The sequence below is a fragment of the Pezoporus flaviventris genome, unplaced genomic scaffold (genome assembly GCF_033815535.1).
Source record: "Pezoporus flaviventris isolate CSIRO_AGI_PZ_B2104156 unplaced genomic scaffold, CSIRO_AGI_Pfla_v1 ptg000079l, whole genome shotgun sequence".
Taxonomy (NCBI): domain Eukaryota; kingdom Metazoa; phylum Chordata; class Aves; order Psittaciformes; family Psittacidae; genus Pezoporus; species Pezoporus flaviventris.
Genome location: NW_026892627.1, coordinates 2,598,470 through 2,621,375, shown reverse-complemented (window position 1 = coordinate 2,621,375; position 22,906 = coordinate 2,598,470). Strand labels below are relative to the sequence as shown.

The window sequence follows — 22,906 nt, the reverse complement described above, 5'->3', positions numbered from 1 at the left end:
GTCCGTGAGTAGGGCGCCGCCTGCTGGCGAGCTCCGCCCTCCCCCCACCCCCTCAGCGGCTCCGCCCTCGGCCGCCGGGGTGAGTGGGACTGGGCTTTTGGGGGGTTGGTACTGGGCAACCCCAGCTCTGGGTGCCCTCCCGCTGCGCGGGGTGACTGTAGCACATTCGGGTGCCCCTGCCAGGCAGGGGAGCGCTGCCCCCAGCCATGGAGCGGCTTAAACAGCGCCCAAGTCCCGCGGTTCGTTTTGTGAGCACTGGGGGTCTGCTCAGGCCACCTCTCCCCAGCTCTGCGAATTGCTGCCCACTTAGTCAGACCGTCCCCGCTGAGCCCTTAATACCCTGGAAACCGCGGGCAGGTAGAGTAGTACCTGTGCTCCCCCAGTGAAGTTTTGGCTAACAGGCTGGAAAACGCACCAAAGGTTTCTAGTTTCCACTCCAGTGATGCATTGTTTCTGCTCCTGTAAGATCCATTAGCTGCCCCATCCTTTTTGCGAGGGCAGGTAGTGGTAGGACAAAGGGGAATGGCTTGAAACTGAAAGAGGGGAGATTTAGATTAGATACAAGGATGAAGTTCTTCCCTCTGCGGTGGTGAGGCCTTGGCCAAGGTTGCCCAGAGAAGCTGTGGCTGCCCCATCTCTGGCAGTGGTCAAGGCCAGGTTGGATGGGGCTTGGAGCAAGCTGGTCTAGTGGAAGGTGTCCCTGTCTATGGCAGAGGGGTTGAAACTAGGTGAGTTTTAAGGTTCCTTGAAGCACAAACCATTCTATGATTCTATTTCCCTCTTTTAACACTCTTGGGAAAACTGTCAGTAGCTCTGTTTTACAATAAACAATAAGTGTTTGGCAGTGGGAATATCTACTAAGCAGCACTGCACACAAATAAAATCCCCATGTTATTAGTGTGAGGCAGAAGTTGCTGTTCGCATGCCCCTTGAACATTTGTTAACCCTATGAGAAATGGGGTCTGAAGGGCCTTGGTAGCCCCAGGTTTGGCTGCAGCTCCTTATGCTGGAATTCATCCCACAGTTCAAGAAATGGCCATGAGTCATGCCTGTCATTTGTAATTGCTTTTCTCCAGTTGCCGCAATTTGCTTTAAGGCCATTCTGCTCGTTGCTGCTGTCAGCACCAGCACATGTGCAGCTCTATAGGGAGGGGGCACAGCTGACCCAATATGAACCTTGTGAAAGGAGCCATCGATGTTCACTGAAACAGGCAGAGCTGGTGCCAACCACTGGTGAAACCCCACGGAACCTAAAACCCTGGGTGAAGCTGCTTGGTGTTTTGGGAGCTGCAGATGTGACAGCAGCAGAGCATGATCAGCCAGTTCGCCCTTGGGCAGGACCAGGCTTTCCCTGTGTGCCCCAGCAGTGATAACCTTATCACATATCCCTACGCGTGCAGGGACAGATCTGCTCCCAGTGGTGACAGGCAGTGTGGCCCCAAGTTCAGCACTGGCCCTGCTCAAAGGCAACACTTGTCAGGCAGCTGCACAGGCAGAGCAGGTGGAGAAATAAAGACAGGCAGTGGATGCGATTCGAGGTGACCTTGGCATGTGAACATGCTCTGCCCGGCTGCTAGCAAATGCTGTGAGTGAAAAACAGGGCTGAAGAAACCTGCCTGCCTTTAAACCAGGGCTGAAGATGCAGAGAGCTGATGCCCATTGTGGTGTTTTTCACTCCCTGGATGTGGGAATGTGCCAAGAGTGGGGGCTGCGTGTGTTTTGCTTTTCAGAATTCCAGGAAAAGGGGGAAAGTCAGGACTCTGGAAGCACAGCTGGGCTGAGGCACCATGGTCCTGCACCTGGATCCAGCTTTGGCTCTTCCTTACCTGGTGCCACATCCCACCAAGAGGTGGGGACAGGCAGTGGCCATCCCACAGTCAGCCCTTTGTCATCTCAATGCATGCTCATGCTGACTTTTAACCATCATGCATGTTGTATCAGACCCCACACAGCATATTTGGGAGAATGACAATGGAAAGTAAAGTGAAAATGCGAAGGAAACAGGAAGCCAGTTTGAGCCTTTATATGGTTTTCTACTTTCTACAGCTTTTACACACCTATTTCTGGGTTTTCTTTTAGCACAGAGTTATGGTGCCAGTAAAGTAGTGTTTAAATGCTTCACTGGTCAGAAACTGCAGCTCCACCAGTTTAGTGTATTAAATTAGCTCAGGGAATGATTTAAGAAAAGCCATAGCATGGTCAAGACCTGCAACACTGAATGTCTGGGGGTGTTGTGCCAACCCTCACTCTGTGTCTATCATAACTAAAAGCAGAAGACCTGAAACCTAGTCAGAGGGACAACATGATTCGTAGAGCTTTCCATCAGATTAATTTGGCAGACACTGGGTGATTCTTTCCCTGTCCTCCACATCCATGGCTCAACACTCTTCGGATGCAGTTACAGGGACTTTAAAGCCCTCTAGTGCAGCAGGACCCATCTCCAGTGGGATCAGATCCTTCGACCTTTGCTCATGAGAACAATACTGTCCTTGAGTGATACGCTTCCACTGGACTAATATTGTGGGACTGAGTAATGTCATACCTCTTGCTGCTATCTGTGTTTGGAGCAGAGATTGCATCTGACCTGCTGTGCTTTAGGCAGCCAGCATGGTGTTACACAGACTTGTCTGTTGTGTTTAAAGCTCACAGACATGGTCACAGATCCTCTCCTTCCAGCCTTCTGAAACCACAGTCTCAGCTCAGCAACTGAACAAAAAGGAAAGCCTGATAAAACGAGTCTGTCCTCTCAGTTCTTTTCTCTGCATCTTATGCTTTGAAAGCAGTTGAGGAGCATCAAATGTCCTAGATGCTGAGCCAGACTGACAGAGGCAGGCAGAATTTTGTAAAGTAAATTCTCTGTGATACTCAGTTGAATACTGCCAGAGTCTTTGGTATAAAATATCTGATTTTATACCAGGAAAAAGCCCTCCCATATAGGATTTCCACACCTGAGTGGGCTGGTTTCCTTTGTAGGTGATGGAGATAAAAAGACACTTCAGGAGTCTTCATTTCACGCCAGAGCCTCTGTGTAAGCTGAATCTCATCAGCTACATAGAGGAAAGTGCCCGTTCTTGCCATGGACTCTAAGTAGTCCTGGGGACACCTAATGACAGTGGAGATCAGTCTCTCCTCCGTACCTAAGGCTCTCCACATCATGGTGAGACCATGAAATGTACAGCTCTCCCTTGTTTGACAGCTTGATGAATCATCGCCACCAGCTTCCTCATTTCTAGTGGTGTTTGTTGGAGAAGAGCTGGTGGCACAGGGTGGCAGTGTTACAAGATGCAACGTCCCCGGCTAAGGCTTATCCCAAAGGGAACCTCCTCCAAAATCCCCCCTGGGAATTCTCATCCAGGCATGTGTTCGGGTCAACCAGAAACCCTTCTCACAGCTAAAAAATGGTGGAAAAGGACAAATATTCTCTCCCTGTTCCTCGCCGGTCCCCCGGCAGTTGCACAAGCTGTCATCAGCCTCTTGTTCCATCAGCTTTCCACTCTCTGCTCCCCCACTGCCAGAAACCCTGCTGTGTCTGGGGCTTGCTGGCCTCTGTGGCAGCAGGACAGCCCAAAACTCCCACCTGCAAGGGCTCATCCTTAGCATTTTTTCATCCAAAATTCATCTACACTAGCATAAAGTGGGGATAACTGCTGTCTTTCTGCAGCCAGCCCTGAGGGTTAGCACTCTTAGAATTTGGTCCAGCTTTTTCATGGGGTGCTAAACACAAACTCGCATCCACAAACCCACATCAGCAGTTATTCAACCCTAACCCTGTGCATTAAGTACTCCTGAAGCTACACTCTGGGAGGTCAGTTGCAGGCAGCCAGTAGCCGGGATGTGGGACTGTGGTAAACCATAGTAGTGCTTCTGGCATGGGGTAATATCCCACCATCTTAGAGAGGAAAACATGGATTGTGGCTGGCCTGGGCAATGCAAAGGCCAGTGAAGATAGGGGGGAAATTGCAAGGACAATGGGCTGGAAACAGATGTAAAGCAAAGTAGCAGCTGAGTTTGCAAGGAGTGAGTCCATACACCAAGGGGGCTGTTCTGTGCTAGTGGGGCTGAAAATGAAGGTAAAGCTGTTACTAGCATTTCCCTAGGGGGCGTGATTAGCGGCTAGTGAGATGCTGTTGACAGGAATACTGCCTGCAGCATGGAGCAGCTAATGAAATAGATGAATCTTGAGGTTCCAGAGAGAATGGGACGCTGGAAAGTCAGTGGTATTTTTAGCCTGGCTGTCTAAAGAAATGAGAGGTTTTGCAACTGCTCTGTTCCAAAAATACAGGCTGCTTTTGCCATTCCTCCTTCATACTGAGCATTAGGCTCAAGGGGCCCTGTCACCCTGTTCTCCCTCTGTGGGCACTGTCCGAACCACACTCTCTATCAGCAACAATTTGGAGGTGACCTGGGGACAAGAGGTGAGTCTGCTACTCACTCACTCACTCACTCACTCACTCACTCACTCATTTCCAACCAATGCCAGTCCCCTAAGCCATCAGGACAGGATGGGACTGACCATGGGCTGGGGGCTCAGAGACCTGGAGTGAGCTTGGCTTCAAGGGATGAAGGCTGCTAGTGAGGAAGACTTGCTACAGGGTTTTTTTCCTGCATGACTGTGGCTAGCAGCCACATCAAGCTAAGGTCAGCCACACAGGGATGCTTCTATGTCCGAGTAAGTCTGGTACCAGCCCAGCAGCCAACAGCAAGGGTAAGTTCATGTTATTGCTCAGACTTTGCTGGTCTGAAGGACATCTTGTTGTTTGGCAGTATTTTCCCTTCTTATGTGTGTTTCATGTAGCACTGCCAAGGATGTGACTTATGAGGCTGAAGTGCTTCTGACTATTGACCTTTCTTGTGGACATGGTAGAGTATCCTATTATCTATCTCTTGGTGGGAGCTAGTTCTGCTCATGCCAAAGAAGTTGCAAAGATACAACTTTATCTTTACTATGAGAGTGGTGAGACCCTGGCACAGGTTGCCCTGAGAAGTTGTGGCTGTCCCATCGTGCAGTGTTCAAGGCCATGTTGGACAGGGCTTGACGCAACCTGGTCTGGTGGAAAATGTCCCTGCCTGTGGCAGGGGGTTGGAACTGGATGAGCTTTAAGGCATTCTTCATCCCAAACCATTCTAGGATTCTCTAAGTCTATGATCCTATGAACTGCCAGAGAAACAGAAAAAAACCTGCATGTTCCTGTCCAGAATTTGTTTCCTGAAGACTGTTTGGACAGGGGTTGTGGGTGAACATGCCTGTGATTTAATGGGAAGAGCAAAGACTGAGATTGTTCAGAACTGCATGCTTTCTCACCAGTGCTTTCCCGTTGTTTGCTCAGCTCAAATCAGTTTCTCCAAGGTTCTGCAAAGTTTTCTTGCTTTTGAATGTACAGGCTTTCCTAAGGAGTTTCAGCTCCATGCCTTAAGGAATTGTAGGCAGTGATTCATCAGAGAGACAACACATCCCAAACAACTAGAAGGTCAACTACTCCTTAAGGCAAAAATATTTTGCAGTGATTTATAGCCATATCTGGGAAAATAAAGCTCCTGCATGGTGAAAACAGGCAAATAATAGATTGAGAAGAATTTCTTGTCATCAACTCAGTGCTCTTCTCACAGAAACATCACACTCTTTACATACTGTAACAAAATTAAGTTTTATTCTGTTTTATTAGTAATGGATGTGGAATAGCCAGTTGAAGAGTTGGACTGATGTATCTTTCTCTTTTGAGCAGTGTTTAATATTCTAATACAGTTCAGATGTAACATTTACACTGAAAAATACTTACAGATTCAACCTCATACTCAAAAAATTCCTACTGCAAATACAGTTAGTACAGTAAAAAATGAACAACAACAAAAACAATCCCAGAAACTTTGTAACAGCACAGACTGGTTATGGCCTTGAGTTAAGTTCAAGTATTTCCCAGTGGAATGCAATGCAAGCAACAAGGTAATCTGGCTTTTACATGGGACATTCCTGGCCCTGAATGGTAAGAATAGAAATATAAGTGTGGGCACTTAATCCGACCAAGTTTAGCAAGAGAGTCAACATTTATGATTAGTTCAGCTGCAAAGCTAAACTCCTCTTGTGTGGGAACAAAACTACTATCCTGTGAAGAAAAAAAAGCAAAGCATTAATTATACTACTGGCATTTCTTCTGCCTCCTGTCATCTAATTGAAATTCCTTGAGCTGCCAGTTTAGTTTGTAATGGTTGTGATGGGAATCTTGCTTGTAGTTAGGCATATTTTGCCTATCTTTTTCCTTCCCAAACTGACACAATCAAATAAGGGATCTTTGCTCTTTCCTTGAAAGTAGTCACTTCTGCAGACATTAATTTATGTCTGTCACCTTCATGGCAGTGACTCAATGGAAAGATGCAATACCTGACAGGCTTTAGAGTCCAAGGAGTAAAGGAGGAAGGGGGTAAGTGAGCAACTCGGTATACATAATAATAATAATCCTTTATATTTCTGGGGCTCTCTGATTCATGCTGGCTCCTGTGTATGGCTCAGATGTGATCTGGCAGAACTGAGGTCAGAGGAGTCAGCAGTGTCCCCCAGGCTGGCTGGGACTTTGCAGGAAACTGTTTCTCTCCCAGGCAGCCCACACCACTACAGCAATCCTGCCAGGAATATGCTTCTGTGCTTCTGTCCCTGTCAAAACACTTGGAAAACATGGGGAAGCAAGATTAGCTGTCATTCGGAAAGCATTTTATGCAAAGAAGCATTTCAAGCCTGATAGATGAGCAGGGCTGGCTGGAAGGATGGCTGAGAGAGCAGTTACCCTATCTATCTCCCTGCCCAACGAGTAGGTTGTATTGATTGCCCAAGATTCTGCCCTGGCTCTAGTACTCATCAATATTGCAATTATTGACTCTTACTTTGGAAAACAGTGTGTGCGTATTAAATGTATGGTGACACCAGCCAGGAGGAGGCTGCAAATCTGCTGCAGACCAACAGACCACTCAAAACCCTCTTACTGCGGTATGAAAATAAAAAGGCAGTTTGAAGGATGGCAGGAAGATACTGACTGTACAAGCCCACATCTGAAGAGGGGAGCAATCCCCATGTCTGCAGAAGATGTGGGTTTGGAGAGGACCAGGGTGGCAGATGCATGAATAAAGAGGAGAAGAGTGGGAAGATGTGACCTTGCTGATGGTGGTTCAGAGACACCAAGGAAGACCATGCTAGGAAAGCAGCCCTTGGATAAAAGTTGATGACACTGGAGTTATTTAGCTGACAGCAGACTTGAGGAAGATAAAAACAGCCTTCTAACACCTGAAAGCTTCTGCAGACATTAAAGGCATGAGACATTCTCCATGTCTGCTGAGGAGAGGAGACACGACAGGTTGCAGCAAGGGGGCATCATGTTAGCTATTAAGGAGACATTTGATGGTGCCAAGTTGGCAAGAAGAGCTGTAGTCCTTTCCAGCCCTGTTGCTCTGAATATTTCTGATCCTGCAGTCATGGAGCCCTAGGATCTCCCCTTGAGCACTGGCCAGCTGTATCAGTGGGGCAGGGGATATAGCCCTGGTGTATAAAATAGGTTTAATGAATCCGTCAAGTCTCTGTGACCAGGTTCTGGGGGTTTTGGCTTAAAATCTGCCCCCTGCTTTCCCCATGGTGAGGTGTTGGCCAGGATGAAGCAAGTGCAAGGGAGGCACATGCCTATCCCTCTGTTTGGTGACTTGGTGAATCCACAGGTCAGCAGGAGCTGAGGGGCTGATGTGAGTCATTGGAAAATGCTCATGCCATGGCTGGGGCTAAAGAAAGTTTCACTGTTACGGGCAGGAGCAATCCGAAATCCAGACTCCTGCACAGGACTGGGCCTTACAGCATTGCATGGGAAGGACAAGTTTATCTCGGGCTGTGATACTGCTGCTTATTGGGAAGGAATCTGAAAAACCCAGGCAGCATCCAGCCATCACTCTCTTCAGAGTTTCCATCTTTCCCTTGAGATAAGGACTTTAAATACACACTGTTTCCTATGGGACACACAGCTGGCAGTAAAAGAAGTCACATTGATGTGGAGGACAAGCTTTGTGCGCTGGACAGCTGTAATTATTAAGGAACAAATTTCTACCCAGCAGCACCTCTTCTCTCCTCCCCAGCAGCCCTGGTCTGTGGACCTGCATATATTTGTCTTTATGACAGCAGCACCATCAGCAAACAGCCTCTCCTGCACAGTGCAGCACAGCCCCAGCCCAGAAGGAGCACACATTCCCAAACAAAGAACAAGGACAAACAGCATAGTTGGATATGTTTGTCTCCCCACCACTGTGGTGTGGGCTTTCTGAGCCTTTCATGCAAATTTCATGGCAAGATGGGCCATCCTTGCATGCAGTGGATGTGTATTACTACTGACTGTTGATGCTGGGGGGATGCATTGGTCCTCTTCATGGATGCAGTTTTCCATTTTCAGGGAGAAGATCTGTAGCAGCTGGAGCAGGCAGTACTCCAGGCATTTTATGCCTTCAGCAGGACCAGGAACAAGCCTGAAACTTCCCCAGACTGTTATGCAAAGCCATACTAAATATTTTCAGCTGGATATCTCATAGGATGTTTCTTTGCTTTCTTTTTAAACCTACTTTTTAGCTGCTGGCACTGTACTCTAATGGCATGGCACAGCTCAGCTGAGGTTCCCAGGAGCTGAAGGCGATTCCCAAGTTCTCTGCCTGGTCCCCAGAATGGCCAAAGGGCCCAGCCACCTTCAAAACAGGCATCCTCAGGACTTTCACGGACTGATCTTAAGGACATGAGAAAGATACCCAGTGAGAAGTCATGAAGATCCAATGGATCAGAAATACTGGCATGGAGAACTGCATGAGCCTTTGTGTGGCTGGCACAGCCATGAGGGAACAGCTTGCATAAGGATGGTTCTGTGGGTTTACTTTTTTGCATTAGGTTAGATCTTGGAGGCTTTGCCTGTTTGGGTTCTCCATGGCGGTGAATCAGTCACTGGAATCCTGGGAGGCTGTGAGAGCATCTGCCAAGCCACAGGCATCTTGGGAACATCTCAGGGGTCAGACCAGCTCTGATACATGACAGAATCGGGCAGTTACTGGTTTCAGCCTCTACTATTTGGCAGGAATAAGCACAAGGACATGCTCCTCGTGCTCACGGTGATGATGTTTTCTTTCTATTTTGTGTTACTGGAAGGGAACAAAGCCATAGCCCAGCAGCTGTACAAGACATATGGGATGAAACCACCCTGAAAAAGCATGTCCTTGGCACCAGAAGGAGCCTTGTTGCTCAGCAGCTTGATTTTAACATGCCCCCAGACTCTGTAGATGCATGAAAACCACCCTAAAACCAAGCCAAGCTGAAAAAATCTCCTCATGGACTAGGGAGAAAACTTCTTGCTACTGTCCTGGTCTTGCCCCCACTGAAGCCAGATCACATTGCTAAGGACCCCCAACCAAGTGTGTGAAACCTGCCAGTTCCCCAGGTGAGGCTGGGAGGTAGAAGCCCAAAGGCTGCTCCAGGATGTGAGCAGCCATAGTCCTGGACCAGCTGGGTTTCCCAGGGGAGGTGGAGGGCTGTAAAATTACCAGAGGGTTGATATTACATTTTTATATATATATATATATCTATGTCTATATTCACACACACATGTTCATATGTGGCTGTATATATACGTACATGTATACACACACCATGCATAGACCTGCCATCTGCCACTATTTATAAGGGTTCGATTAAACAGGAAAACAAATTTGCCAACACTGATCTTCCAGTCTCTAGTAAAATTCAGCAAATCAAGAAGTCTAAACCCTTTACGGTTTTGTTTTCCTGGTTGCGTAAAGGCACTTTCTGGTGATGTGAAGCAGCAGTTTGTTAAAAACAATGGAACTGCAACGATTCCCATCACATCCGTAGCAAGTGCTGCACAGGCACCGGTATGACGCTATGTCACTGCTTGCTCCTGCTGTGTAGTGTTTGGTCATTTTGCTTTTTGCTTTGATGCAGAGGAATAAAAGACAAAAACTTTCACGCTGTGCTATACTTTTAGGTCTCCCTGTGTAAGGCAATCACTGTGTTTCTGCCCCATAGCTTGATGTGGGTGCCAGCTTGTGGCTTGCAGCATCCAGCCATGCCTTCATTTCCAGCGATGCCTGCTAGAGCATCTAACAGTTCAGGTGGGACATCAGCTGTAAGTGTGTCATGAAGGTTCATGCAATATGTCAGTTGTTTTTTTTTGCTTATCAAGGGATCAGGAATTAATTTTGATTAAGGATATTTAGTAATTAAACACTGCCTGACCTACAGCACTCTAGCCTTGGCATGGCGAAGAGCTGCTCGCTGCTGGCCTGACTTCTCTTCTGAGCCACCAGCAGCTCCTCTTCCCGTTATAACATGCTGTCCAGTCTCTGAAGGGGGCTCCAGTGGTGACTGAAGGGGTAGGAGATGTCGGGGGGTTGCTGTTTGCTCACTGGAAGTTGCCAGCTGGAGAACGTGTTGGAAAAAGGGAAGAAATGTCTTTTGTTAACACACTGGAAGACAGCACTAAATTGGTCTGAAACTCCTTTTCTCTCTTAACTCTCATATAAAAATTGCGCCTGTGCCCTGTGAAATGAATGCAGTAACCAAAAAACAGAAACAAACCAAAATAAAGCTCCCACTTACACTGCCCTCTCTCTTTTTAGACAAAGCTATATCCAGACTGATGTCTTTCCATCTTTACTGCTTGAGCTTCCTTTCTCCAAGCTGGCCTTGGGTTTAGCACCTTGTTTCTCTTGAGCGATGTTGGCCCTGTTCTGCTCTATCACTGTGCCACCCGAGGCAGGACTGCTGGTTCGAGAAGGTTGTGTGTTGCCCTGGGTGCTGCTGTAGCTCTGAAATGCTATGTCTAACTGCTCCTGGGCCACTCGTAAGTGTTTGTGAAGGGTGGACAAGTCTGCCGGGAGGTTCTCATCTGGGCTGGTGCACTGCTGCTCCTGAGCAACGTTAGCCAAGTTCTGCTCATGAGCCATCAGGCTGTTGGGGATCTTGGTGGACTTCTCTGATTTCACTACCAGGTTGTACTCAGGAGGGCAGGAGATGTTCTTTGGGTAGGCATAATTGTACGGGGGTTGCCTGAAGCTGTTGATTTTCCGGTTGCGAATGGCATCTCGGATGGTCCCAAACCCCAAGTGAAACATCTCACACATGTTCAGCAATAAGCACAGGCAGCTCACCACGTACATCACCAGGAGAAAGATGGTCTTCTCTGTTGGCCGAGACACAAAGCAGTCAACAGTGTGAGGGCAAGGGACTCTGTTGCAAACATAATAGGCTTCTACCTCAAAGCCATAGAGTAAATACTGCCCTATCAAAAAACAAACTTCAAATGAAGCTCTGGTAAGTAGCTGAAAGACATAGATTTTCATCAGTCCTTCTTCTTGGATACGCCTCCTCCCATCATGCTTTTGCTGCTCTTTGCTCTTGGGCTTGGCTTTGGCTTTCTCACGTTCTGCTGTGTCATCAGAGATCATGGGCTCATCTTCATCAGCCTCCATCGCCTCCTCCATGTTGCGCACTGCCTGCCAGTTCAAAGCAAACTGCTTCTTCTTCTTGAATCCCTTGAACTTCTTCTCCTCCTCCGCCGACCGTGCGATCCTGTGGATGGCATAGCCCAGGTACATGACCGAAGGGGTGGATATCATGATGATCTGGAAGACCCAGAACCTGACGTGTGACAGCGGCGCGAAGGCATCATAACAGACATTGTCACAGCCAGGTTGTTTGGTGTTACAGGTGAACTTGCTCTGCTCATCAGAGTAGATGGACTCCCCTCCCACCGCTGTCAGGACAATGCGGAAGACGATGAGCACGGTGAGCCAGACCTTCCCCACAAAGGTGGAGTGATTGTGAATCTCTTCTAGCAGGCGAGTTAGAAAGCTCCAGCTCATGTTGGTCATAAGGGCTATTCAGTTATAACCTGCAAGAAGAGGGGGGAAATAAATAACATAGCTGTTAAGTTAACATCTGTGCTGCAGTCAGTGATACGGCTGTGACACTGGCACATCTGTGACAGATTAAGTAATTTTATCTCAAAGAAGCACCTTTCGCTGCTGTAGCCCATCTCCCTGGAACCTGCAATGGATCATGACATGGGGCTGACCATGAGAGTGCAGCATCAGGGAACGAGCTGTGGCCAGTGTGGGAACATGCTGCACGACTGTAAACAGAGGCAGAGATACCTGCTGGTACTGGATAAACAAAGATGAATAACACAACAAGCCACAGCACCTACTATCTTCACCATTACCAGCTTTGCTGCCTGTTTCAAGATGTTGCTGTTGCTGTAAGAAGGGTTTGGGTGACTGTAAAAGTGAATGCAAGGCACCATGGAAGCCACCTAGGAATGAAAAGGTGGTTAGCTTGTGATAATCTCTTGCCTGCATGCCATGTGCTCAAGCGCCTGAGCTGAAAATGGGAATAGAGGATGCTGTCCACAACACAGAGTTCCACTGCTCAAATATCTTTCATTAGCAAACCCAGAAAAATGCAAAGAATCAGCAAAAGAATGGGAATATTTATGTTTACAGGCCGATGGCCCTTTTAAGTTCCTTTTGAAAAAAATAAAACAAAACAAAACAAATGTTTAATCAAATACAGATTGTTTTAAAAATAAATCTTGAAAAATTTTCAGAGAAAAACATGCATTTATTAGACCTAGAGACAGCTGTGGAGGAAGAGCTTGTAATAACCATTTTGTGTGTAGCTTAACATGCAGTGGGGCCTCAGCCTGGGCTCCTTGGGTAACACCAGGCATCATTAAGGGCAGAAGGCAATTTTACTGCTTGACTGGCAGCAGCCCTGACAGATACCTCGATACCTGGAGCTGGGTAGATTTAGGTTAGATATTAGGAAGTTCTTGCCTGTAAAATTGGTGAGGCCCTGGCACAGGTTGCCCAGAGAAGCTGCGGCTGCCCCATCCCTGGCAGTGTTCAAGGCCAGGTTGGACAAGGCTTGGAGCAACTTGCTCTAGTGGAAGGTGTCCCTGACCATGGCAGGGGGGTGGAATTGGATGAGCTTTAAGGTCCCTTCCAGCCCAAACCAGTCTGTGATTCAATGAGCAATAGGGAAAGCACCCAGACCCAAAGAGCCCTGTGACAGGGAACAGTGGGGCTCTTACCCCAGGACAACAGGGAATGGGCTCATCCTTTCTGCTCCCCTGCATCCCTCCTCTGAATGATGTTCCACCTTGTTAGTGAGTTTACCCACTTTGTTTCCACACAGGTACTTGATAGCAGGCAGTAAATTAGGCATCTGTGTGCCCTATCCCATCTGTGAACTGACACCTACCACTGCACCGAGAACTGCAAAGAGTGTATATGTTGGTGGCAGATGTAGGAACCAAGAACATGAGCATGGACAAGAGCAAGTTAGCACGGGATAGCACATGGCAATGGTGTGTTATGGCTCAGCACAAGCTACTCCCCTGCAGTGCTCCACAAACACGAAGAGGAAGAGGAAGGAACTGTTGTCCATATATTGAAAGAGTATGGACTTCAAACCTACCCCTCTATGCTGGTAAGCATGGCTCAGTGGAGGTAAAATGAGGTACAAGCCTGGTCCTAACCTGGTTTTGCATCTCTTTTATACGGAGACACAAAATTAAGCCCTAGGATCTCCATGGCACAAGCTGGGTTTTAAGCTCATCAGCCACACCAGGTGCAGGGCGGGAGCAGCCACCAGCATCAGCCATGGGCACAGCCCCATGCAGGAGCAAGAAGGGGAAATGTGCCTTGCTCTGTTCTCCATATCAAGCCTTTCTGGAATGCGGTTTTGCTCACGCTGCTTCCCAGGACAGGAGCCAAACAGCCCTGGTTTGCTCAGTGCTTGCCTTCGTGCTGCCCCGGGAGGTAGCAGTGCAGCCCAAGGCTCAAGATGCAGTGAAATTCTTCTGCTGTCAAGGGCTCTCGAGACCAGGCAGATGGAATTTTCTAACTTTGCTATTTCTAGATCAAACAAATCCTCTGCGAACCCAAACCCCCAAGTCTTCACATGCCAGAATGAGACTGTGGGAGTGCTCTGCAGATGGTGTTATTCTTGTCCTGTAGCTGGAGAAACTGAGGCAGGGAGCAAAGAAACAGCTCACTCCAGGCTGGGTAATAACAGCTGTAAGAAGCTGTAATAACAGGCTGTAATAGGCCAGAAGAAGAGGTGGGGAAGTTCTCCTCTCTGCCCTCAACTTACCCTGAAGAACAACAGCCCTCAAAGTTGCTGGGACCAGAAACCCTATCACCTGCACCAAAAGTGATGCCTTGGACCCAATGGTCAGCACAGAAGCACTGCTGCAGATAGGGCAACTCAGCTACTGCAGAAAAATGTGGAAAGCAATCCCCACAGAGCTATTCTTTATTGAGGAAATTGAGGTTACTCAGGGGTGAGATGGGAAAGCATCTCCTCAAAGTGCCTTTTTTGCTTCTTTAAAGTGGATACACTCTAAAGTGTTTAATCCTTCCTCTGATTGGCTTCCCCATTCAGATATGGGCAAATGGGGCAGATATGGGGCGTTAAATGATTTGCAGGATTAATCTGGGCACTCGGCCAAGCTGCAGCTGACAGGGGGCTGGGAAGGGAAGACCCCACTGAGTGCAGCTATGGCCCACTGTGGGGCATGGTGCATCTGTCTGTGGAGCATCCGGGTCCAGCTGAGGCAGGGTTGGGGCTTGGGTTGAGCACACACTGGCCCCAGATTGGCTGGCCACACACCAGCTCCCATCTGCAGCCCCAGCTAGCTGCAAACCCCATGTTGTTCTAAAACGCAAGCTTCAAATGTCCTGTAGAGCAGTTCCTCTATAATTTCAGTGCTCACCTAGTTTGTGAGGTTTGCATCAAGGTTAATTCACCGTTTTGCAAGTGTTACTTAAGGACACAGGGGGGTTGTAACTAGATGATCTTAAGGTCCTTTCCAACTCTGACTATTCCATGATTCTATGACACAATTCCCAAAGCTCAGGCTCACCTCCCAACAGCTATTTGCTGGAGCAGGGGTAGTCTAACCAAGGTAATGAGGGCTTTTGAAGTAAATATTCAAGTTTTGATCTGAGAATAGTCAGGACTGTCAGCAAAGCACCCACATTTTAGAAAGGGGCACCCAATAGCATTGGTTCAAAACACTCACAAACCTCCTGAGTCAAGGAAAAGGAAGAAATTGAAAGAAAAACGCAGAACTGGTAGACAGTTGCTTTGAGAAGACCACCTCTTGTTACCAGCTCCCAGCCCGAGCTGTTGGTCCTGACACTGACCTTGCAGCTCAGCCCTCTATGCACATCTGGATCTGCAGGAACATCTGCAGGAAACAGCCTCAAGCTGTTTCTATGCCCTTAGGAGCCCACTGTTGTCTTTGTGTATGATCACACCTTGATGTTATGCTCTCATGTGTCCACCCACTCTCCTGGCACCGTATTTGAAAGCAAGAACTAAAGGAAACGAGTTAAAAACCCCTCCTGCAACCACTTCAGTTAAACTTGAAGTGCTTTTTTGCAACTTACTATCTAGAAAGACTACTATGAGATTTCAGTGCCATTAATTGCTTGGGGGAAGTTTATTATATTTTGGAAACAATTATAAGGCAACCAAGCTTCCAAGGAAGGATTTGTTCACATTGCTTTTGCTGATGAATAGGATGGTGCTAGGGAAAGATTATATACCTCATCTCCTCAACTATCAAAGCACAAAAAATGGATTTTTGCATCTTCCATGTGCTTGAGACCTAATTCCTCCATGTAGTAGGAAAGTTTCACAGTCCAGCACCCTGGGGAAAAATCCCTGTGTGGGTCTAGAGCAGGTAGGTGGATTAGATTAAGTGGTTTATGTAGCTAAATTATCTGCCAGAGAGATTGCATGAGAGGACCCACCATCCCTCTGGCTTTGAAATCCATTCATTCAGTCCTCTATCTTCACACGTCACCTCCAGTCTAGCTGACATGCAGTGTGTGAAACACACAAGGGGTACAAGTTTCACTTTAAAACAGCTACAAAGGAGGACTTGGACCATTCAACCCACCAGTAACACTTAAAGTACTGAAAACTCTGTAGCCAGGTGCTGGAATGAGCTGTTGGCGCCACATTCTCATCATGGTTACTTCCCAAAACCCACTGATCCCTCTGCGCAATCACAGCCATAACTGTTGGAACTGGTAAAACGTTAAAATCTGAGTCTAACAGAAGCAGAAGAAGGAACAGAATAAACAGAGAAAAACATCTGTGCTAGCTGGATGTCTTTCGTTTCTGAGCAATTCCCACACCCGTGCTTAAATTTCAGGGAAAACAATGGTAGAAACCCGACTTACAGAGACATGGTGCTTCCCGTGGTGGCTTTCCCTCCTGCGCCGGCATTCCTGTGCTGCCAGCCCTCCGCCTTGCCCTAGATAAACTCCTGCTGCCTCGGTCCAGCCATGCTCCAGCGGTTGGAAACCGGAGCTCAAGGGAAGTATTTGACGTGCCGTCAAACTCCGCCTCTGCAGCGGCCAGGCACCCACCGCCGAGGTCCTGCCCCAGCTGCCTGCACCCATACAGCCTGTCCCGCTGCCACTACTGGCCCCCCTTTCCCTCGCCAAGCCATGGGAGAAGGAGAGAAGGTGTTATATGTAAATAGAAATATATATATATCCAGGAAGAATGGGGCACTGGTTTTAAATCCAAACAAGTCACCAGGTCTGGTTTTAGGAACACTGCCTGGAATTTTGCTGCTGAGCTCTTAAGCTGGGTGGAAGTAAATTAATAGCATCAGCTAGTGGCACTGGTAACAGATTTGTAAGACAGAGAGCATGACTAATAGGGAACATGTGGAAAACACATTTTGGCAAAAGTTCCTTGGTTGCTGGGGAAAAATACAGAAAGAGGCAAGGCTCACTGGTGAGGAAAACTGCTCTGAAGCTCCTTCTTTGCTGCAGCTTTCTCTGAAAGAGGTGGTGCACCTCCCTCCAAGCTGGTGCATGGGAGCAGAGAGCAGATGAAGGATGGGGAAAGGTTTTTGAGCACACAGGGAGACTCTTTGGCTTCTTTGAGAAGCAAGAAGAAATAACAAGTATGGGAATGTGCATGAAGCCTAAGGCAAGTAGAGAAGGAAACCTCCATTGTGATGGGCCAAGAATCGCCTTCTCATTCCTGCTCCACCCTTGGAAGCCTTGGCATTGCCAGCCCAGTGAAATCAGGGCTCCAGGTATCTGCTGAGATGAAAATGGAGAGTTGAGGCAGAGTCTCTCCGAGAGACAGTGAGGAGGAGAAGGAAGCAACAGCAGCCAAGAAGTCATGAAAAGGATCAGACTTAACCTTTGAGGGGAGAAAGCATGGGAAGATGGAATCAGCATGGGAAGATGGAATCAAAGCATGGTTTGGGTTGGAAGGGACCTTAAAGACCATCCAATTCCAATCCCCTGCCACAGGCAGGGACACTTTCCACTAGACCAGGCTGCTCCAAGCCCCATCCAACCTGGCCTTGAACACTGCCAGGGATGGGGCAGCCACAGCTTCTCTGGGACAGTTGTGCCCAGAGCCTCACTACCCTCATTACATTTTGATCAAGGGGGTCCTTTGAAACCATATGGTTCACTGTGAGCTTTCATCCCTGGTCCTGACAAAGCAGGATATTCACCCCGCTGTCAGACCTCTGTTTTCCTAAGGACCCCAAAGGGCAACGGAGGGGCAATTCCTGCTCACTGAAGCATCTCACATCAGTGCTCTTGCAAGCAACAGCAGCTCCTGCACTGCTGCATGCTGGTTAACACTTCAGCTATACTGCAGAAAGCTGCTCTGCAAGAGCCAAGGAGTGTGTGAGCCTCTGCTGATGCCAGAGCTTGTCTGGGTAACAGAATTCCGTGACATCTAATGGAGTCTCCCAGGGGGCTGGCATTTCTGGAAATAGTACAGTCATTTTCCTCAAGGTTTTAAGTTACAAACTATATACTTACACACAGTGATAAGTTAATTCACTGTTTGGAAGTACACATCTGTGATAGGGAAGTGGAAAAGCCGCATCAGCTGAGTTAGGTGTAGGGATGAACACACCCTTGGGGATATATGTCACACTAGGGAAATCAGGTTTATTTCAGAGGATTAAGCTTCTAAGGAAGCTAAATTACCACAATCCTTGCTGCATGCATCAACTTAAGCCCACAGCACACCAACAAAGCTTGCACTCTCAAAGAACAGAGGGAGGGAGGGAGTTGGTTTCAGATGAGAGCACCAGGTCTGGAGGAGATTTCTCTTAAGCCTCCATAGAGATTTCCCATTGGCACCCTTCTGAGGGGAAGCAAACATGCAGCAAGCTGAAGCCACATTACCCCTGCATGTTCTGGGGTTAGGTCTGGCCTCCAGCATGCCAGGGCAGTGACCTCCTTGCCCACATGGGTCTTCAAGTCTGCAGTGGGTCACCCTGCGGTCACCTCCACAGGGGCCACTAGGTAGTTCTTGGGTGTGCACCCCCTCAGGCCGGGACCCCATATCTTCAGCACATGTCACACCATATGCTTCTTAAAGACAAGACCTATGAGATCCATCAGACCTGAGGGATGGACACCGAGGTTTCATTCCCATTGAAGAAGTGTGGTGAAACTTCCACCCGCTGCAGCTGGCGCAGGATGGAGCTGCAGAGAAGTAATATTAGTTACTTAAAAATAACTAGCTGAGAACAACTTCCAGGCTCTGCAGGATTGTGGGCAGCAACTTAGAGATAAAAGGCAGCTCAGCATGGTCCCTGTCCCGGTCATGCAGTGTTTCCAGGCCCTTTGCTTTCTAACTGCGTGGGTTATTTATAAACACAGCAATCTGGTCTGGTGGAAGTTTTCTGGGGGCATGTGTGCTCCAGGCAAGCCAAGCAACATCTGCTCCTGCTCCAGCCTCCTGCACAGCAGGTCTGGCCATTGCACATTGTCGGATTGAGTGGTTCCCATCAGCAAACCATCACCCATGGGTCAAACCATCGCCCAGGGAAGGAATCCAGAAGGGTAGATAGAGCCCAACCTATGCATTTTCTCCTGCATGCTTTAGATGGGTTTTCACTGTCCAGACGGCTTGTGTGAATGCTAGAACCTTTGTTGCATGGGTAATAACAGAGGATGGCAGGATCATGCACACAGTTTCTGTTTTCTTGCTCCCAAGGAAGACCCTGGAGTGCAAATAGAGCTTTTCTAAAACAGTAATATGAACCTTTTCACTCCTGACCTACCCATGTCCTCCATTTACTGCTTAGCATTGAGAAAAGGGAATAAAAGATGGCAGAGACAGAGGGGGAATTGATATGCTGAAGCCTTGTATGATTCTGGCTGCTGCTGGGAGTCATGTCTCCAAGTCACCTCTCCACCCAGTCACGACTTGTGTTTTGGATTAGTGATCTATACCTCTCTTAGATGTTCTACTAGAGTAAATAAGTGCTGTCACTAGTGATAATGAGAACTGGTATAATGTCTCCTTGCTATGTCAGTGATGAGTAGCACCCATAGTTATCCACTGTGAACACAGATCTATAAAGCTTTGTACTGTATTGCACCAGCAGTTAATTTTCTTCTCTGATTTTCACCTTTCATATTTAATTCAATCAGTTTGAAAACTAAATGAAATTAAGACACACATCTTTGTTCAAATGGCAAGTCTGCTTTTCAAAACAAGACCCAGGAAGCAATGTCATGCCTGGAGTCTCCAGAGCCTTCAGCAGCCCAGGGACCCAAGCTGTGTCATTGCCCTGGTGATGTGCTGGCTGGGCTTGGGAGTTCTACTGGGACACAGAGCCATGTCTTGTGTACTAAGGTGCTCTGGGACAGGCCAGCACCTTTCAGCAATGTACTGGGATAGGACTTGGGTTTGTGGGTGGAAGGACCATGCCTTGCAATAGCTTCTGTTCCCAGCCACACAAACAACCCATTTCCTCATGAAACAGTATCTGAACCAGCAACACTATTTATGGCTGATGGTATCGAGGCCAACTGTGAATGTCTGGAGGACCCATTCAGGAGCTGTGTTGCAGAGACAGGAGGGACCAGGTGGGAATGGCCACTGTGCTGCTTCACTCAACCACACTGGCCAAGACCCATTCCGGCTTTCTTGTCAGCCCCTTTTTAGGCACTGGAAGCTGCTCTAAGATCTCCCCGGAGCCTTCTCCAGGCTGAACAAGCCCAGCTCTCTCAGCCTGTTTCCTTAGTAGAGGTGCTTCACCCTCGCAGCATCTTCATGGCCTCCTCCTGTTTCACCCAGAGCTTTGGGCATTTTCCAAAATTTGGGATTAATCAGGGCTTGCATCATAAGAACACAGCCAAAACCTTTACTGCCTTAAAAAAAAAAAAAAACAGCAATTCACACGCTGCAGAAAAAGCTGAGCCAGTGCCTGTTGCTAAAATCTGCTTCATCGCAAACCTCTGTGTGGGCTTTTCAGGACAGTGGTGATGACAACCCCAGTGCAAATCTGCCATTTGAATGACAGAGAAACAAGGTCTCTACCTATTCATCATCAAGTTCATTTTTTTCTGCATCCAGCTCTTCTTGTTGGATGAACTCAAGAAGGTTCTGATCTGGATTAGGGTGCTGCGGTTGTTCTCTGGCTTTTGCAAGGAACAAATGGATAAAATCTGGTCTCACACATTTTTCCAAAGCCCGTGGGGATTTTGGCTGCATAATGTAGGGGTGTTTGAAAATGAGGTGAAAGCTGCTTTCTTCATGTACTTTGAAAATGTAAACTCTGGCTCTGAATTGCCATGAAATCTGTCCCACAGTTGTGCCTCAGTTAGCCCAGAAGATAGGTCAGAAAGCAAAAATTCTGCTAGGTTTGCACTGGTTTGTGACTGGAGCAAAAAGCCAATGCTGTTAGCAGAATGAAGGGACAACCATTTCTGTTGAAAAACAGCAAAATGTTTCCTTTGGGTATCATTGACTGACGACTGTGGAAAGATAAAAGCACTTCACTTTGAAGAGGACCAAAAAAAACCCCTGATATGGTTAAATAACAGTAAGATTTCAATTCTCAAGTACAAAAGCACAGAGGAAGCATTTTAAACCTGGGCTGGAGACCAGACGTGGTTTATTCCAGCCCTTCCGAGCTGAACATTTTGCTGTGATGGACACATTCTTGAGATAAATCTCAGTGTTTACAAAACCACACATGTTTTCTGACAGGAACCTTTCTCCTGAAGTTTTCAGGCTGGTGAGATAACACGGGCTGACACCAAAAGGTAGGAAGAGGGGACTCATGGAAAGCCCCGAGGATGTGGCTCAGCAAAGCCCTTTATAGCATTTTTCCCTGTGTCTGTTCCTGCTCCAAAGAAAGCATCTACCTCAATAGTCAGAGGTCAAATCAAGCAATTATTCCCTTCTCTATTTGCTTCCCTTTCCTGAAGTAGCTGGAGAAGCAATGGGAATAAAAGGCCACCTCCAACCGCACCCACTGGGGTTGTCGCTGGTATTAGTGCTACCCATGTCCCCCCTGCAAACCCATCGCAGCATCCCGAGCTCCCATAACAGGAAGCAATAAACTTTCCAGCCCTCATTGCCAGCCATGGCTGGCTGCAGCACAATCCTGTGAAGCCAAGCCAGGCTTGACTTGTTGTAGACCTTCTTGAACTTGTACTAACTATAAAACCCAATGAAAATCAGAGGAAATCCATCCTCTGATGGCAAAAACGGCCATGCAAAAGTTCACGGCACATCACCTCCTGTTGCCCACACGGCCACTCCTCCATCTGCAGTTCACTGACCAGCGGTGCATTAATAAGAGCAGGGGCAGAGGAAAAAGGTCAGGGTGCATGGGAAAGATGCGGGAACAATTGGAAAAAGTCAAGCAGACACATTTTTGGCTGGTCCAGAAAGGTGTGGGGCTTTTTCTTTTTTTCCCTTTTTCCCTAACACCTGTGGATGGACAGTGATGGTGTATTAGGAGGGAGCTTGGAAGAGCCCCAGGGAAAGGGGGCAGGAGAGACGGGAGTGGGAAGAGAGGTTGGGAGCTCAGCCATGGCTTCTGGGCTCCATTCAAGAGCTGCTGGGTGAGGTCCCTGGCTCACTCTGGGAGGACGGGAGGAACATTTTCCCTTATTTTTCAGCTGTGTGAAAACCATATTCATAGTGTCAGTGAGAGGAAGGGCATGGGAGCAGGCAGCAACTCTGTATAGGAATGAACATCTTAGACGCAGCTTGAGGGTACAGACAGACGCCCCACAAAGCAAAGGTAGAGCACTTGTGTCCTCTGGGGATCCACACAAAGAAAGCAGGACATGCTCAGCACCTCCTTTAGGTTTCCTCACCAACCCCTCTTGCAAATACCTGCAAATACAGACAGTTTTGTTTTTTCTTGAGGAAAATATTTCACAACCGTACAGGCAAGCTGCTGACTCTGAGAATTTTCTTTATTTTACTTTCTTTGCAGCAGTTTCAGGGAGAAAAATGATAGTGTCATCTCTGTCATCACATGCCTCATTTAAGACATGGGGACAGCCACTGCAATAGGTGGGACAAATTGTACACACCTGGCCAGGGTGGTGATGTTCAACCAGCCCCATTGCACATAACCCTCAGGGTGGACTCTTGCACCAGGATTTAAATCCTACCAGGTTTATATGGGTTGGAGCAACTCAGGGAGATCCTGCCACTGCCCTTGGCTCTGACTGAAGGGCGCTTTTGCCGCTAGTAGTAAAGGACAGTGCAACCCACCACAAACTATGGCCCCATTTGCCAAAGACTCAGCCCTATAGGTTCAGCCTTGATCCTGGTCTGACATCCACCTTCCCAAATGACAGTGCAATAGGGAAGAAGGCTCTGGATTGCGGATTTAGTGGAAGTTTCTTTCATCCCTGAGTACGGGAGAAGCCCAGCATGAGAACTGGATCCAAAGTTATCTTAATTTCTTTACCACCACAAAAATATCTGTAATTTGCCAACAAAAGTGGAGGTTAAGAGGATTCATGTCTCAACTCTAACAAGGACAGGAGATTACAGTGA

General features: G+C 47.8%; 1 protein-coding gene across 4 annotated transcripts in view; it reads right to left on the bottom strand.

The window, feature by feature from the left end:
• Positions 1–10,408: 10,408 nt before the first annotated feature.
• Positions 10,409–22,906, bottom strand: part of GJC2 (gap junction protein gamma 2) — a 33,531-nt gene continuing 21,033 nt past the window's right edge. For 3 of the 4 annotated variants that reach the window (XM_061474418.1, XM_061474419.1, XM_061474421.1), the window contains one exon: positions 10,409–11,912. In XM_061474418.1, coding sequence (XP_061330402.1) covers positions 10,645–11,892 — 1,248 coding nt within the window. In that variant the 5' untranslated portion in view covers positions 11,893–11,912 and the 3' untranslated portion in view covers positions 10,409–10,644. Of the gene's footprint in view, positions 11,913–16,278; positions 16,510–22,906 lie in introns of those variants that run through there. The other variant, XM_061474417.1, reaches the window with a different exon arrangement.